The sequence below is a fragment of the Chionomys nivalis genome, chromosome 2 (genome assembly GCF_950005125.1).
Source record: "Chionomys nivalis chromosome 2, mChiNiv1.1, whole genome shotgun sequence".
Taxonomy (NCBI): domain Eukaryota; kingdom Metazoa; phylum Chordata; class Mammalia; order Rodentia; family Cricetidae; genus Chionomys; species Chionomys nivalis.
The window spans coordinates 18,155,296-18,172,519 of record NC_080087.1 but is presented as its reverse complement, the minus strand read 5'-3'; the positions used below and the strand labels follow the sequence as shown (position 1 = coordinate 18,172,519).

The 17,224-nt window shown below is 43.5% G+C and overlaps 1 protein-coding gene across 4 annotated transcripts in view; it reads left to right on the top strand.

Annotated features, from left to right (window-relative positions):
* Plekhg1 (pleckstrin homology and RhoGEF domain containing G1) overlaps positions 1–16,983 on the top strand; it is a 217,668-nt gene extending 200,685 nt beyond the window's left edge. For all 4 annotated transcript variants that reach the window (XM_057762173.1, XM_057762174.1, XM_057762172.1 and 1 more), the window contains 3 exons: positions 1,023–1,045; positions 5,077–6,715; positions 13,515–16,983. In XM_057762173.1, coding sequence (XP_057618156.1) covers positions 1,023–1,045; positions 5,077–6,715; positions 13,515–14,557 — 2,705 coding nt within the window. In that variant the 3' untranslated portion in view covers positions 14,558–16,983. The remainder of the gene's footprint in view (positions 1–1,022; positions 1,046–5,076; positions 6,716–13,514) is intronic.
* The last annotated feature ends 241 nt before the right edge of the window (positions 16,984–17,224 follow it).

Sequence of the window (17,224 nt, the reverse complement as noted above, 5' to 3'; positions counted from 1 at the left end):
ACCTGGTACAACTCCTGTGTTCGTCCTGGTGTAGAATATTAGCCACAGAAACAATCACTATTTCTGGATCGAACAACCATGTACTATGTAAAGGTCATTCTCAACTCCATAAGAAGTTCAAGCTCAGCAAGTCATCCAAGAGACCCTGCCAAAAACAAAAAGAAAGAATATTTCTAGACCTCTTAAGATGTCAATAAGTGACGAGTTTGTTATAAGGGATAAACTTGATTTCGGTTTGTAGCATTTTAATATCACATTATAAAATGTCCATCTGGTTGGAAATAGTATGTTCTTAGCTATTGTGGAATGTTCTGACGTTGAAAAGAATGAAGTCAATCTCTCTCAACCAACACATGCCTATATATTTAGCAGAAAATATACCGATGTGTAATGCATTTTGTTTAAAAACCAACAGAGCAACTTTACACTGCAAGAAGGTGTGGGACAGTGGGTATGAGATGCAGAAAAACACACACCAGACTGAAGTGTACCTCTCGGGAGGAATTTGTGGGCAGAGAAGCACTCTGCAAGCTTACCTGAGTAAACACTTGCAAAGATTAAATGTGCATTAGTAGGGTGTCTATAAGATATATGTATAAATCCCCCACCATGACAGGATCAAGAAGCCCTCATGGATAAAGATTTCATCTTCATTTAAAGCCCCAATATGTCTAAAACTCAACAAAAGCATTCTCGTGTCTTCAGGGGACTCCCTTGGCCTATGACACAGGCCTTGTTTTTCATACTTTTGTTAGAAAGTTTTGGAAACAATTTACCATGAATTACTGCTCTCAGGGATACAGAAAATGGCTTTGGCTCATAATGTAGCATGGTTCTACTATGGTAGAGGATGTGGAACAGATAAGTGAGGGAGCTTTTTTTTTAAAAAAAAAAAACTGGCTCTCTTGAACTTCAATTATTAGCAATATGTGTACAAGCCATGTAGAAATAGAAATGCTTACCTATAAGATACATTTTAAATTCTCAAACTTAAAACATGTTTTTTGTTTTTGTTTTTTCAGAAACTGCACATGATATCCAGAAGGTAAGCATGATCACATTTCTTCTGAAGGGTTTGCTGTGGGCACCTGTCATCTCAGTGTCGTCCCTTACTGATCTCACCCCAGCCTGAAGTGTCAACATTTACTTTACATTTTGACAACCTTATCCACTTTGCATTGTTAGCTAGTTGTTCTTGATTTAAGGGAAAGCAAATTGTTTTCAACTTACTCCCTCCCGTTTCATCACTTGCAGTTCAGGCAATTGTACCCTTCCCTGTGGTCCGCTTCTCCCCTCAGAAGCTATGACCACCCTTAGACAGTGACCTTTACTGAAAGATAGTGTGGTCAGTCTCACACTGCCCTGTACCTCTCTCAAGTTAAAGCCAGCCCCTGAGATATAAATATAGATAGATAGATAGATAGATAGATAGATAGATAGATAGATAGATAGATAGATAATCTCCTGGGTCTATCTAGCTCCCTTCCTAAAGCACTGCCAATCACCAGGATGATTGAAGACTGTGGTCCTAAGATATAATAGCATACAAAGTCCCTTCTATTTGGGAAAACTGAGACAAGAAGAATGAATGAATGAATCCAAGAGTTTGATTTCAGCCTTGGCAACATAGTGAAACCCATTTCAAAAAAAAAATTACAACTAAGAATATAATCCTTCTGCTGGTGCAGCAGGTATGATGTGTGATACAATGAAACTTTGCTAGTTCAAGTTGATTCTAAGTAGTGCTTGTGTTCCTCTGACAAACCATTAGGAGATAGTAAATGCCCACTAGTAGAGCTTTGTCTGCTGCCTAGCAAGCCTGAGATTCTGGGTGGTGGTACCCACCTTTAATCCCAGCACTCAGAAGGCAGAGGCAAGTGGATCTTTGTGAGTTCAAGGCCAGCCTGGTCTGCAGAGCTAGTTCCAGGACAGCTAGGACTGTTACACAGAGAAATCCTGTCTCAAACATACACACACACACAAAATAAAATAAAAAACAAAAAACTCACCACTGAAGAAAAAGTAGTGTTTTGTTTTGTCCTATTGGACATTGTGTGTTAGGTTTGTTACCTGGAAAGAGGAACTGTTATATCCTGACCTGAGTGACTTTTCCAATATGGCCACTGATGGGTTATCTTAATTGACAATTCCTAGAGTATTTCTTGTGGTTTCTCATGTAAGAGCCAAGGATGTACCATCCTCCATAAGGATGAGGCTCTAATCATCTCTTCCCCAAATCCCATTTACACCATGGTTTAACAAAGGGACGAAGTGACCTTGTTGATAAAGGCTGTATCTTCATTTTCAAAAAAAACCCTAGCACTTGGAAAGCAGAGACAGGGGGATCTCAGTGAGCTCCAGGCCAATCAGGGCTACACAGTGAGACACTGTCTAAAACCAAAGCAAAACAAAGCAACAACAGAATAAAACCCGACTTTCAGTTGTCGAAAACTCAGCGTGGACTTAGGAGGGGACTTCAGCAGCTCTAGGATGCACTCATGGTTTTTCAGATACTATTTGTTTTCATCTGAAACTTTGTAACTTTATTGACTCTTCATTGTGAAACTTACTTTCTGATCTTTGCCTAAATTGGGTCACCGACAAAAGTACTCTGTGATAGAATCCTGGAGCCAAGCCCCTCTCTGTACGTAACTGTGTACAAAAGGTTAAGCTTTCCCATCTTAGGTAACTTTCCAACAGTGCTCAACCAAGTCCATTCGGGACTACCGAGCTTTGTGAAGAGAAAAGTCAAACAAGGACAACAAACAAACATACTACGGGGGTGCTGCTTCAGTAGCCAGATTCTGTCTCCTAACAATGACGTGTATCCTAAAAATGTAAACAGATTGGCCTATGCTTTACCTCAGTTTGGCATCTCTTCCTGACTGTATATCCTGAACCCCTCATCCTGTCTGTCGCAGCTAAGTTCACAAATTAGGTGGGGTTAAGGCCTGAATTCAGAAGCACTCCTGCCCTTTGTGATCGTCTCTTGCAAGCTGTTTCACCTCAGCAGGCCTGCCTTCCCCCTTTAGAAAATTACTATCGAGACTTTATGTGTTAATATAACTTTTAAATATGCCCAATACAATATTTGGCAAAAGGGTAAATATGCCGTAAATGATCCTGTTATCAAATTAATAAACACCCAAAATGGATAGCGTGGAAAAACAGAGGGAGAAAACGGTCGCCTTGGCCCTGGTAAAATTGAGGTTTAAGACTTACATACGTTTATGCTATGACTAACCCTATGTTGATTATTTCTTAATCTCAGAATTCATCAGGTCTCTGAATGATGGATTGGGTACAGTGTTCAAAAATACTGCCATCATTCACTTCAATAGTTAAGAACAATATTAACAACAATTCGGGTTTAGTTACCCAAAACATCCATGACTTCTGGGGGCTGGATAAGTTCCAGGATTACTTTTGCTGCAGTGAGAAATATAGGGCTATTTTGTTATGCCCTCTATATCTGTCATAATTTAATGGATGAATACTAACTCATCTTCACTGTAAGTAGTTACGTGGTGCCTTTGTTTTACAGGCATTGCATCAGTACAGTCTGAATGCAGGGAAAGGAAAAGATGCTGAAATTTTGGTTAAAAAGATTTACAAAGGCAGTAAAATTATATAAAAATACTTATGTCTGGATTTGTGAAAAATTATAAAATTAAATGATTAATTGTTATAGGTTTTAAAGTTTTAATAGAAAAATGTTAGGGTTAAATTTTATTTATGTGTTATCTGCTGCTTTCTCCTTTCCTGGAACTAACCTGACAAGTGGTGAGCAGTTCTTGCTGCTTTGACATTTCCAGTAGGTTACTCATAGTGCTTTTATCAGGAAACATGTCCCGCCCCGGACCGACTGAATCTGAACAAAACTTAACTATTTCAGCTCTTTGAAGCTAGCTCTTCTGTGTCCAGAATAGTATCAGGTTATCTGCCCCCATCTCCAGTTCCCATGATAAGATCACGGGCCAGTCTGATCTCCTTGCACCTTGTCATTCTCAGGAGATGGGATTTTTCTAGATGGCCAACTCCCATCAAGAAAGGTTCTAAGTGACAAAAAGTTTCATTGTTTGATTAGAAAAGTTCCCTTATTGGTTGCAGCTAGGCGGTGGTGGCGCACGCCTTTAATCCCAGTACTCAAAAGACAGAGACAGGTGAATCTCTGTGAGTTTGAGACCTGCCTGGTCTACAAGAGCTAGCTCCAAAACTACAGAGAAACCCTATCTCAAAAGAACAAAAAAACAAAAACAAAAAACGGAAACCAACCATGGTTCCCTGTATTTTTACTTCCAAAACAATGACTAAGCATTAGTTAAATATATTTTGTTAACAAATGTTAAAATACCATTATCGCAACAGTGGGATAAACTCTTGTAACAAAGCCTCCTTTCCTAGAGTCTGTAAATTAAGGTCAAGTTCACAGCGAGCCTTTCAGGGTTAAGGAAAGCCTTGAAGTGTGTCATCAAGTCACCAGCAGGGGCTCCTGATAAGACCAGAAATTGCAAAAGGACTCTCAGGAGCAAGGCATTGAAATGAAGGCCCCTAAAGTCTTGCATACAAGGTGGTATTAAGGCATAGGCCTCAATGCATGCTCATGTATACAATGAATATCTACCATACTTGCTATATTCTGCTTCTGTTCTGTCTGGGAGCAAAGATTTTAGAGTCAGTTGGGTTTGAACTGTAGCCTCACTACTAACCATAAGAGAAAGATACCAACTATTTTAGAGCCTAGGTTTCTTCAATATAATCCTGATATATCTATACCTGGTTCATAGACTGACTGTGAAAACTCATTACAGAAGATATCTTCAAATTGCCTATAGCTCAGTTTTTACTTAAATATCCCTATCCTTTCTGCTCCCTTTTCAAAAATCTGAAGTGCTCTTCAAATCACTTGAAAACCGACAATGGCTAGTGATCATTTTTTCTAACCAGGTGGCATTCTAGCTACATAGCTGACATTCTCTAACCAGGTGGCAGTCTGGCTACGTAGCTGACATTCCCCAAGTCACACATCTTCCGCATGGTGCAATAATTCAGTTGCTATGTTTCTGTCTCCCTCAGGTTTCCAGAGAGGAAGGCTCTTCCCAGGTGACTTCGACCACACCATCTCCCGCCCAGAGGAACAGCCAGCCAAGCAGCACCACCATCGTCAGTATGCTCCGCGGGGGCGGCGCCGTCAGAAGCCTCTGGACGGATCCCCACATCGGGCAGTCCTTGTTTCCCAGCCGCCGGTCTCCACAGGAGAATGACGACGATGATGACTACCAGATGTTCGTCCCATCCTTTTCTTCCTCCGATCTCAATTCCGCCAGGCTGTGCGAAGAGAATACCTCCAGCCGCCCTTGCAGCTGGCACCTGGGACTGATGGAGCCCGCCGAGATCTCCAGCTCCAGTCACAGGATTATCCGGCGGGCCAGCAGTGCTGGTGAAAGCAACACGTGTCCTCCGGAAGTAAGAATGAGGGACAGCGATGGCTCTCAGTACTATCCTGCGAGAGAACTGCAAAATGGTCCTCAACTCGGAAGACAGGGAGCAATGACTCCCTTTGGGTCGTCAGGAGAGTTGACGATTGATGATATAGACCATGTCTATGATAACATAAGTTTCGAAGACTTGAAATTAATGGTTGCTAAGCGGGATGAAGCCGAATCCTCTTTCTCCAAATCACCCAGAGACTCTGTTCGCCCCAAGAGCACCCCAGAGTTAGCCTTCTCGAAGAGGCAGGCTAGCCACAGTACAAGCTCTCTCTACTCAAAGAAAGAGGCAGCTCCCAGTGCTCAAGAGGCATCTAACCAAAGCATTCATGAACTCCAAGTAATGGAAGAAAACATCTATGACACCATAGGGCTTCCAGACCAACCATCACTGGACTTCAAATGCAGTACACTTAAGCAGCCCAAAAGGAGCACCTTTCTGGGTCTGGAGGCTGATTTTGCATGCTGTGACAGCTTGAGACCGTTTGTCTCCCAGGACAGCCTCCAGCTCAGTGAAGAGGATGTGTCTTACCCTCAGGGGCCCTCCGATACTGACTATCTGAGTTTCTTGTATGACTCTCCCCGCTGTAACCTGCCCATCGCAGATAAGGCTCTGTCAGACAAATTGTCTGAAGAAGTAGATGAAATCTGGAACGACCTGGAAAATTACATCAAGAAGAATGAAGACAAAGCGAGAGACCGTCTCCTCGCCGCGTTTCCCGTCAGCAAAGACGACATGCCAGAGAGGCTGTATGTTGAGAGCACCCGTGAGCTGAGCAGAGATTCGGGGCGTGCCTCATCTATGCTGTCCCTTCCGGGGGGCCAGGCTTTTCTCATGCCTGGGCAAAGCAGGGTTGCCAGAGCTAGCAGGGTCAACTGCTCGCATGAAGATGACCTGATTTCGACAGAAGGCTCCTTTGTGAGTCTTAACCAACTCTCTCTGGCTAGTGGAGTACCTCCTGTGGACAGTCCCTACGAACTGGCCAACTACAGCCTGCCCCAAACAGACCCAGAAAACTCTGACCTTGGGATGGAAGCCACAGATAAGACCAAGAGCAGGGTCTTTATGATGGCAAGGCAGTATAGTCAAAAGATTAAGAAAGCCAATCAGCTTCTGAAAGTGAGAAGCCCAGAGTTGGAGCAGCCACCACCCAGTCAGCATAAGCCCATTCCCAAAGACCTGGCGGCCATCTTGGAAGAGAAGAGGCAAGGAGGGCCTGCCATTGGTATGTTGCGTGCTCTGTTCTTCCTTCTTGACAGTCAGGTGTGGGAACAGGCTTCCCAGTTCCAACTGTCCTTATAGCCGTCTCATAGTACACAGGCCACAAAGCCACCGTTGGCCCTTGGCGCTTTACTTCAGTTGGAGCATGTAGACTAGAGTGTTACAGGGTTGGTGTACATGTAATGTTACTTTAAAGTTCATGCCTTTAGGAAAAAGTTTCTGGACGGAAGCCTGAAATGTGGAAGAAGCTACCTGCTTTAACCTATGAAAGAAGCATAAACACTTCCCTATGGGTTGGCAATGTGTTGGGGGAGCAGGTGCTTCTCAAGACCATTGGGGTTGAGGATCATCTAGAATAGGGCTGCTGTTTGTTGCAGATCCCCACCCCAAATGCTCGCCCCTAGCCCAGAGGTGAGGGGATGGCTCAGTTGGTAAAGGTGCTTGCCATGCAAACAGGAGGACCTGAGCTGAGCTTCCTTGCACTCGTGAGAAGCCAGGTGCAGCATGACATGCCCATCACCCGAAGCTGGGAAGGCAGAAACAAGGAGGGGAGGTCACTAGAGCTGGCTGGCCCATCAGTCTAGGCTCAGCCAGAGACCCTGTCTCAGAAGATGGGGTGGTGAGCGACTGAGGAAGAACATACACAGGCACACACAGCCCCAAACACACAATACAACAAAGAAGCAAGGACTAAAAAGATTTGTGTATTTGGTTTTTGTCTCCTTTGTGTGCCTGCATGTGTGCATATATGCAATGAGCATGCAGTACCAGAGGAAGCCAGAAGAGGGTGCTGGATCCACTGGAACTGGAGTTGCAGTTGTGAGCTGCCGTGTGGGAGCTGGACATCCAACCCAGGTCCTCTGGAAAGGCAGCCAGTGCTCTCAAGCACCAACCTATAGCTCCAGCCCCCCATTTTTTAGGCATTTTTCTAAGCTACAATTCCCTTGCTCCCACATATTCCAGCTACTACTTGGTGACCTTAAATAGCTGCTAACTACCGTGCGTTCGATACTGTCTTGCTTGGTTTTGTCATTTAATGCTTCTAAGAAGCTTAATTCTTCCATGGGACTTTGTTGTGGGCATAGCTGGGATTCTAGATGTAACATGGGCAAGAATCAGGGGCGCGAGAGCAAGTGCTTTCTGGTGTGACATTTTGAAAGAGAATGAAACACTGATCCGTGAGAAAAGCCTTGAGTTGTGAATACAGCATGCGACTCTGAAAGAAAACCCAAGAGGGACGTTCTGCTTAGGACATCTTTTCATCCCAGACACTGATTTCTGGGGTTGGGGCTAGGAATCTGTCTTGTTTTCTCTTTTGAGACAGGGACTCATGCAGTCCCAGCTGGCCTCAAACTTGCTGTGTCACTGAACCTCATGAATTTCTGACTCTCCTACACACACACACCTAAAAGCTGGGATTATAGGTGGGTACCCCCCCACACCTGGTTTTATGTGGTGCTGGAATTGAACCCTGTCCTAGCCAAGCACTCTTCCAAATCAACCACATTGTAGCCCCTGTATTTTAAAATCTACCATGTTTTAAGGAATCTTACTTTTGATACGCCCTGTGACACAGCCTAAAATTCCAGGAAACAGGAGGATCGATGAGTTCTACCCAGTTCTAAGCCAGCCTGGGCTACATAGTGAGATCCTGTTAAGGAAGGAAGGAAGGAAGAAAGGAACGGAGGGAGAAAGGGAAGGAGGGAGAGAAGGGAAGAAAGAAAAAAAGAAAAGAAAAGAAGAAAGGAAGAAATCCTATTCTCTGACAAAGAACTACCTCAGTATTAAAAAAAAGTCAGTTTTCCAATTAAAGACAGAAACGAAGTCAGACACGATGGAACACACCTGTAATCAGCACCCAGGAGTCAGGACAAAAAGGTCTTAGTTTGGGAACAGCATGGGCTACATAGAAAAACACTGTCTCAGAAACAAAACAAAACAACAACAACAAAAAGCAAAAACAAAAAACTCCCTCAAATATAGAAGTTAAAACAAAATGGCATCAGCAGGGTCAAGCAAGTCAGCCTCAGGACAAGGCACATTTGTGCACACCAGTGCCACTTAGACACGTGGATGCCACTGACCTTTGTCTGCATTCAACTTCTCTATCTCCATGGAAACTAGACAGTAGTAAGGAGAGATCTAAATCCTAAATGAATTCAATAGATCCCTGAGGAGAAAGCTATGCCATAGTTTAAAATATTAATTATCAAAAGCTTCCCAGGCCAGGTGGTGGTGGCGCACGCTTTTAATCCCAGCACTCAGGACGCAGAGGCAGGCGGATCTCTGTGAGTTTGAGGCCAGCCTGGTTTACAAGAGCTAGTTCCAGGACAGGAACCAAAAGCTACGGGGAGAAACCCTGTCTCGAAAAAAAAAAAAAAAAGGCTTCCCATTTCAATTCCAGATAAGGAAGTGAGGACTGGGACTTGGTTTCTGGAGGGTTTTGTAGAATCTTTGAGTTCTTTAGAATAGAATTAAAGTAGAAGTTGATTTCTGTGTGACTGTGAGAGAGACTGGAATATATTTCTTTTCCTCATGACAATAGCGTCCTTAAAGTCATCTGTGCCCTCGTTCCAATGTTCGTCCTGCCAAGCAGCTTGTTTTATAGTTACAGGAAGTGACTGATGAACTGCAGGAGGGCTTGGTGGGGTGGCATAGGTGGCCTCGGGAGAAGATCCCTAGTGGTGATTTCAGCCCATAGCTGCGGCCAGGCCATTGTCTCCCAGGTTCAGAGAAAATATACTGCTATTATTTCTGATGAGGAGGAAGAGCTGATTGTGTCAGCAGTCTACAGTTTACCACTAATAGCCAGGGCCTGGCTGACTGGAATACGAGCCAATCATTAAGATGCAAACCTCAAAGCTTGTTTAAAGCAAGCCCCTCAGAACTAAAGAGTTGGGACCTACAACTTCTTTGAATAGAATTCTTGTTACCCACCTTTGAAGTGTTGTGATTGCCCATTGGGGCTTCACTTGCCTTTTTCCTTCTGGTTCATACTTCTGTCTTCTTGGGATCCCACGAGATCTCTTCTAAGCTTTGCATCTGGGTCTTTTCTTGACATGGTGGGCTACGAGGCTGTTCCTGATGTCTTCCTCCAACAAAGAGGAGCATTCGCTCCTTAGGTGTCCTTTCAACAGCCTTGTCTTCCCCCGCCACATAGCAGGAGCATACCCCTGGGGCCTGCCATTTCTCAGACCTGGCTTTATCTGGGTGACCAAGGCCACTTCCTGTGCCCACCAGGCTTTCAATCAGTTGACATTATGACTCCTTTTCTCTCTCTTGTTTATCTGGGCACAGGACGTCGTAATCGAATGGACCGATTCTCCCGACTTCTGCGCATGGGCCTTGCCACTTTGCCAGGAGCTTGCTCTCGGTGTTGTGCGGAAGGAAGAGCACCCTATTCACCTGCTGAAACCCTCGAGCATCTTTATTGAACTCTGTCCCCGGGGTCTACAGGCCCCGGGTCACATGTCTACCTATAAATCACCCAACCAGGTCCAGTTGCTCCCACCTTTTAGAGCCTCTTATAGCATGTGGCCATCTTGTTCAGCTGATGGGATTTGAGACCAAGGAGACTCCTTGGGTTCCTATATTTTGGGTGATATTTTCATATAGGCTTGAGAGCTTTTTGTGTAATGTAGGGAGGGTACAATTGTATGCTTCTGTTTGTATCTGAGCAACATGAGAAATACTGATGTTTTTTAATCCTGTCTTGAAATCAACATATTTGATATTTCCTGCCACAAGAATATTTCAATTTTTAATAATCTTTAATGAAAAGAACTCCACCTTTCAAACTTCAGGGAAAAACAAAACAAAAAAAGAGACAGCATGGTATTATCATATAATAATAATGTATATGTCCTATATGGACAGTAGCAGAAGTAATATCATAGGCAAACTTTGACCCATAGACTAGCCTGGGTTTCTAGGCAGGAAAGGTCAATGGTGGCCAGCGTCTTCTATGCATCTGGCTAACAGGGTCTTTTTAATCACAGCTCGAGCTCTGAAAAGTTGTCTTGTTCATACTGGCATCATGCTAGGTATAAACGCTCTCAAGTGGGACAGTCGAGACAAGAAACAACTGAGATTAGTATTCCCTTCTAGTGAGATACATTATGTCCAGAGTTTCTCAATGGTCCCCCTCTTTGTTATCTGAAGGTTAAAGTACCCAGTAGGAGTTATCTATGGGAAGCAGTTTAATCCAAGGCCATTTTCCTGCTTTTTTTTTCCTGCTGGGGCCCGCTGTATTGTCGTGACTCTGTTGGGTGGTCTCAGGAAAGGCCCATGAATTTGAAATCCTATGCTCAAAAGGAAAGGGTGAAAAGAAAAATCCATGTAATGAAAGAGTTGAGATCAGCTTCCTTGAGGAAGCTATGTTTGGTGCTATAAGCAAAATGTACAACACTGTTCTCTGAGACCAAAACCTCATCAATTATCTGCAACAATAAATTAGCCTATGGAGGTGATTAGCCAATATAGTTTTTTGGTTTGTGTGCAATTGTTTGAGTAAATGCATATAAGACTTTTAAAATGTATTTATTTGTTTTATACATATGTGTATATGCCTGGGTATATACCATGTACATGCAAGAACCCTCGGATGCTAAACAGCTGTGTTGGGTCCCCTGGAACTGGAGTTTACAGGCAGTTGTGAGCTGCCTGATGTGGGGGCTGGGAACTAAACTAGGGTTGTCTGGAAGTGCAGCAAGCACTCTTGACCGCTAAGCCATTCCTGCAGCCGCATAGGAAATGTACAAAAGAAGTTGGAAAAGGTGCTCTTAATTGACTAGGGCTTGTGGAGGATTTTGAGGAATGGGTGAGGCTTGATGAAGCAAAGACGAGGAGAGTATGAGAAGAAAAGGGCATGAGAAATACAATGAGTATTTTAGACATTTCATATGACATGAGTATTTTTACATGAGCTGCCCTAAAGTCAGAAGCCGTGTCCACCAATAAAACTTTATGGGTAAATTCATGCCAGAACACTGTTATTTGTATTATGCATCAGCTCTACTCTCGCTCAAGTTATCATCTCTTGAGAGCTTTATAGAAGCTCAATGGCCCCTGACTCAGCTGTTGTTCAGTTCGGGGCTACATACAGTGTGAGAGGGACGGCTGGAGCTCAACCATGTGACTTGGTCTAAAGTCCCGGCTCCTTGTGGTCGGGTCTCATAGTTAATGCTTTGAGAGAATGGCTGGCAGAGAGCGCTGCAACGCAAGGAGATGGTTATGTGGTATCTCCTGAGGTGCCACCACGTTTGAACTGGTATTTTGAGTCTTTACTGTGCTGCTTAAGGAGCAATTTACCAAGTGTTTGCTTCTAGAAATTTCCGAACGATATTCTCTGACCTTAAATGCAGTTTAAAATGGAGTTTAAAACCCAACGCATCTGGATATAAACTCTAACGAGACATTACACAGATGATGGTTTGCCTCAATTGCTGGGAGCTGGGGTCAAAGGATGAAAGGATGGAGGGGTTGCAGCTAAAGGTACATGATACCCACAAGGTGTTCCATCTTCAAGGAAGGTAGACTACAGAAATAGTAGAAGTTCATCCAAATGCATCTCTCGCTGAGACATAAAGGATAGCACACCAACAGCAGGCCACCAGGCATGGAATAGTTCCAGTGTATAGACACCATTTGTGGATTGTCATAGATGGGATGGACGTCCTTCCCAGATATCATGCAGATAAGATCTGAGCAATCCACAGGATGCACAGTGTTCCTGTGTGTGCCAGGATCACAGCTGGGGACAGCTCCTGCATCAATGTGGGGCCGGCTCAGGAGAATGTTCTCCATTGCATGCCATGGGTCATGTCTTTAGAGATGCTACACGGAGATGGGGGTGTGGTTTAATTGTCAGTGGCAAATGGTTTTTTTTTTTTTTTTGGCAGTAACTATCAAAAGAAGAACTATCAAGTCCTGTTCTTTTTTTAGTATTTATTTATTTATTATGTATACAATATTCTGTCTGTGTGTATGTCTACAGGCCAGAAGAGGGTACTAGACCTCATTACAGATGGTTGTGAGCCACCATGTGGTTGCCGGGAATTGAACTCAGGACCCTTGGAAGAGCAGGCAATGCTCTTAACCACTGAGCCATCTTTCCAGCCCTCAAGTCCTGTTCTTAAGTCAGTGCCAGATTGTATTCAGTTATGGAGTGCGTGAGCAAGGAGGGATCTGTCCTTGATGGCTTAGAGACATGGGCTGTTGCTCTTGGCTTTGGGGGGAATGGGAAGATACGTGAGTTAGTCCTTACCTGAGCTGAAGGTAAAGAACTCTCCCAGATGTTGGCTGTCAGGCAGCGGCACTAGAGGGTTATTTGGAAACCAGGGGTGTTGGAACAGCTGCCAGGAGCCAACCTCTCTAAGAAAATTTGTCTGAGAGCAAGCAATAGTCGCATGAAGCCAGAGGAGACTATAGCACTGTGGTTCTTCTTTAGTGGGCATGAGGTCTTTATACACCAGAACATAAGCTCTGGCGTTCTCATTTGATGGTGGCTTGCTTTCAGCGTTAACACTATGTTATGGATTAAAGGAATATTCATGACACACACTGGACCCTGTGGATCCACTATTCAGATAAAACTGTGTAAAATTCAAAGAACTAAATGAGCTCTATTTTTATTAAACTTTGGGTTATTTTTACTAGCATTGCATTCAGTAACTTCTTACCCTTAATCTTAAGTCTACTGTCTGTCTTTTAATACATCTATTAGGGTGTTATGTTCTTATAGCTAAGCTTCCCAGGCAGGGATAATCCTATGTGTACTTACTGCTTCAATGTATGCCTTCCAGGTGCCAGGATTGCTGAATACTCCCAACTGTATGACCAGATCGTGTTCAGAGAGACACCCCCTAAAGGACAGAAGGATGGCTGGCCCAGGACCCAAGAACCCTCTCTCCACAGGCCTGCGTCACCTTCCCAGGCCCAGCGTGCTGGTGAGGACTGGCTTTGGCATTCGCCCTACAGTAACGGAGAGTTAGCCGATTTCTGTTCCCAGCCAGAGCATGACTCAAAGTCAAAATATCCCACATTAGAGGCCATCACCAAAAGCATTCCCAGACAGTTGTCGGCAGCTTGTTCAGTGCCTTCTCTTCAAGAATCTGAGCCCCTGCCGGGCTCGGCGCAGCGATGCAGCGTGGTGGTTAGCCAGCCCCACAAAGAGAACTGTCAGAGCTATCTGTACAACTCGCTGGGTCGCAAAGCAGTCGGAGCTAAACTCCAGCCTTATAGCAGGCCCCAGTCATCTTCCTCAATCTTGATAAACAAATCTCTTGACTCCATCAATTACCCGAGTGGGACAGAAAAAAAGCCACTGCTGTCTCTACAGAAAAGTTCCAGAGGTGCGAGCCAACAGGACTTGCTGTCGGGTGTGGTGGACTCATGTCAACAGGACACTGGAAAACGCTCCGATCTTACCCTCCAAGACTCACAGAAAGTTCTGGTGGTAAATAGAAATTTACCCTTAAGCGCCCAAGTAGCGACACAAAACTACTTTTCTAATTTCAAAGAGACTGAGGGAGATGAAGATGACTACGTGGAAATAAAGTCAGAAGAGGAGGAAGTGGGGCCGGATCTCTCTCTGAGCCGGGGCAGGAAATCTGACCCAAATATCCCAGACCCTGACTGTTCTGGAAACATTTGTAACCACGGCACGTCTTGCTCTTTGAAAGAGCCCATGAGTGACAGGCTTGGGCTTCCCCCTTACTTGACAGCATGTAAGGACTCCGACAAACTGAATGATTATCTGTGGAGGGGGCCATCACCCAATCAGCAAAACCTTGTCCAGTCTCTGAGGGAGAAATTTCAGTGTCTCAGCTCCAGCACCTTCGCCTAGGATTCTAGAACTGCTCGAACTGGCTCCTCAGGCTTACCAGTTACCAATAGGGATGAGGTGTTTTGTTGTTGTTTTTTAAATATATGTGCCAGTTGAAAACAATTTTGTAACTGCTACCGGTGTAAAACACCCCTTCCTTGCTTTACAGCACTGCGCTTTGAGCTGGCTGACCGTGACGTTGCCCCCATATCCTGACGGTAGCGCACTTACAGCTCTTAGATGACCCCCCTCCCCACACCCTGAGGAGTTTCGTACTGTGACTCAGAGGCAGCATGAGTCTCTGTCACAGTGCTTCAAAAGAGAAAGTAGAGTTATTTAAAGAATTCTATGTGGCATTTCTGTTATATTTATGTCAAGACTCATAGAATGACGCATGCCAGAGACCAGTGATGAGAATATAGCCTCATCGTGTTTCAAGGTCCCCCACTGGTGTTCCGATTGCATTTCATTTGGATGCCAACATGACATGACTACTGGAAAAACTAAAATGCAGTCCTGGGATCCACTTGCTATTAGAAAACAAAACAAAAAAGACCAAAAAAAAAAAAAAACCCTTTACTTGTGTTCCTAGACGAGGCCCAGATGGTATGCCACTAATCATGGTAATTCTACAATTTCTGGGGTGAAATAAACTATTTTTTTCATGACTTAAAGAAATCCAAGCTCAAAAGAATGTAAGACAACTTATTTAATAGATGAGGGAGACTTCTGGAACAACCTGATTATTTCTTCATCTTGCAACTAAATAAGAACTGCTCCCCCAAATACCACAACCCAATACGCCCACTATACCGCTTTATATGCCCATCTCTTATCAACACAGAGTAGATCCTCAGTTAAAGTAAGACAAAACGCATTATTGACCCGTCTAGAGCAGTTCTTCATAGACACTTTCCTGAACGCCCTACTTGAGAAGTCTTTGTCACGGAGATGGGAGTTTCATTTCTAAACAATGGTGGCATGGGGCCTCCTTCAGTGTTTCAGAACACATAGAAGACCCGAGCCTCTGGTTGCTGGGCTCTGGCTAGTCACTTCCTCTTTGTTGTAACTGTAGTTCTCTACAGCATTGCACTGTGATACCACACCAATCTAGCTCCTTGTAGATAGGGACAGAAGATGCAAAGAGAGAAATGAAGACAGACGTGTTGCCGCTTCAGAAAGGCATTTTAATGAAGGCGCCAAAAAGGCTGTCAGACTTTTGTCTCACAGTACCATGTTCTCATTTTACACAGGGGAATATTCTGGGATCTTTCCTCACCCTCTCAGTTTCCATTTTAATTTATTTCTCTTTGTTCGAATTAAACAGTCAGTTCCATTTAGAAAGATATGATAGGAATTGTTGGGAAAGATGTCTGATCTATCATAATGTTAAGCCGTAATAATGAATCACAGACAGCTTCCCATGATCCTTTTCTTCTTGTTAACTCCAGGCCCCTTTCAGTTTCAACTGTGCAACATAAAAATGTAACCATCCTTATGTTACAAATAAGTTCCTAGGCGTTTGTGTTGTTCTTGTTGCTTTGAGTTTCTTGTTCTCCAAACCCATCACTCTTCCTGTAGTTACCAAGACAACATTTGGGGCTGAAGGTGAGTGACACTTGGTAGTGGAGCCCTTGCCTCAAGTTCTCAGGCTCTGACTGACTTCCAGCACTTCCAACATGGTTCTGAAAACATTCCTTTTTTCCCCCAGTGCTTTTATTTAAGCATGACGTTAATTTTCCAGATAAAGCAATAGCAGAAAAGACGAGAATTCTGTTCTTAGAATTTACTAGACAAGTACAAACACATTTGTATCATTTGTTTTGTTTGCTTGTTTTTTTAAAGTTACCTGACCCTGTTTCAAGAGATGTAGTTTACTGTTTTGTTTTTTTCTTTTTAGTCTATGTGACGCACATTCCAATATAGTCCATGTTACTGTTCTGTCTGAATCTCAGAAATGATTAATTCTTCAAACCAGTGTTTCGTTGCACAGTTTGGTGTCAGCCTACAAAAGTGGGTCTTGTACAAAATGACTATGTGTACAGTCCTTTGGGTTCTAGGATAAATCTGTAGTTTTATTGATCACCTCTGTGTAGAGGCTGCAGACTTTGAGAGCCGTATATGTGTGTGTGTGTGTGTGTGTGTGTGTGTAGGCGCGTGGATGCTCCCTCAATGTTATCAGTTCAGTGCTTTTGTTTAAAATGGTTTCTTTTGCAGGTGGGGTGGCGATGTATATACTTGGGGGGAAGTTTTATGTACTTAAAAGTTCTTACCTGGTTCCTGTGCTGAAGTTTCCAATTTTTTTATATATATGTAAGTTCACATTTCACCTACTTTTTTCCTTTGTGGAGAAAGCAGTGCATCATGGAAACCATAGTTTAAATATTGTATATAAGACAATTAAAATTAGTAATGTCCATTATTTAATAAAGTTTGTAAAGTGCAAAGTAAAATTTTGTTTGAATTGTGTTTGCAGTAGAACATATGATTTTTTTTTTCCAAACTGTTTGGCTATAATACCCTTGTCTTGCCTTGTGAGCCACAGAGAAAATGATTCAAGGTAAGTTAAATCCTAGTTAACTTTCTCAACTTGACATCGTCTACAAGGAAAGACTCATTTAAGGACTTTCCTAGATCAGATTGGCCCGTGGTCATGTCTGTGAGGGATTGTCTTGATTATTAATTGAT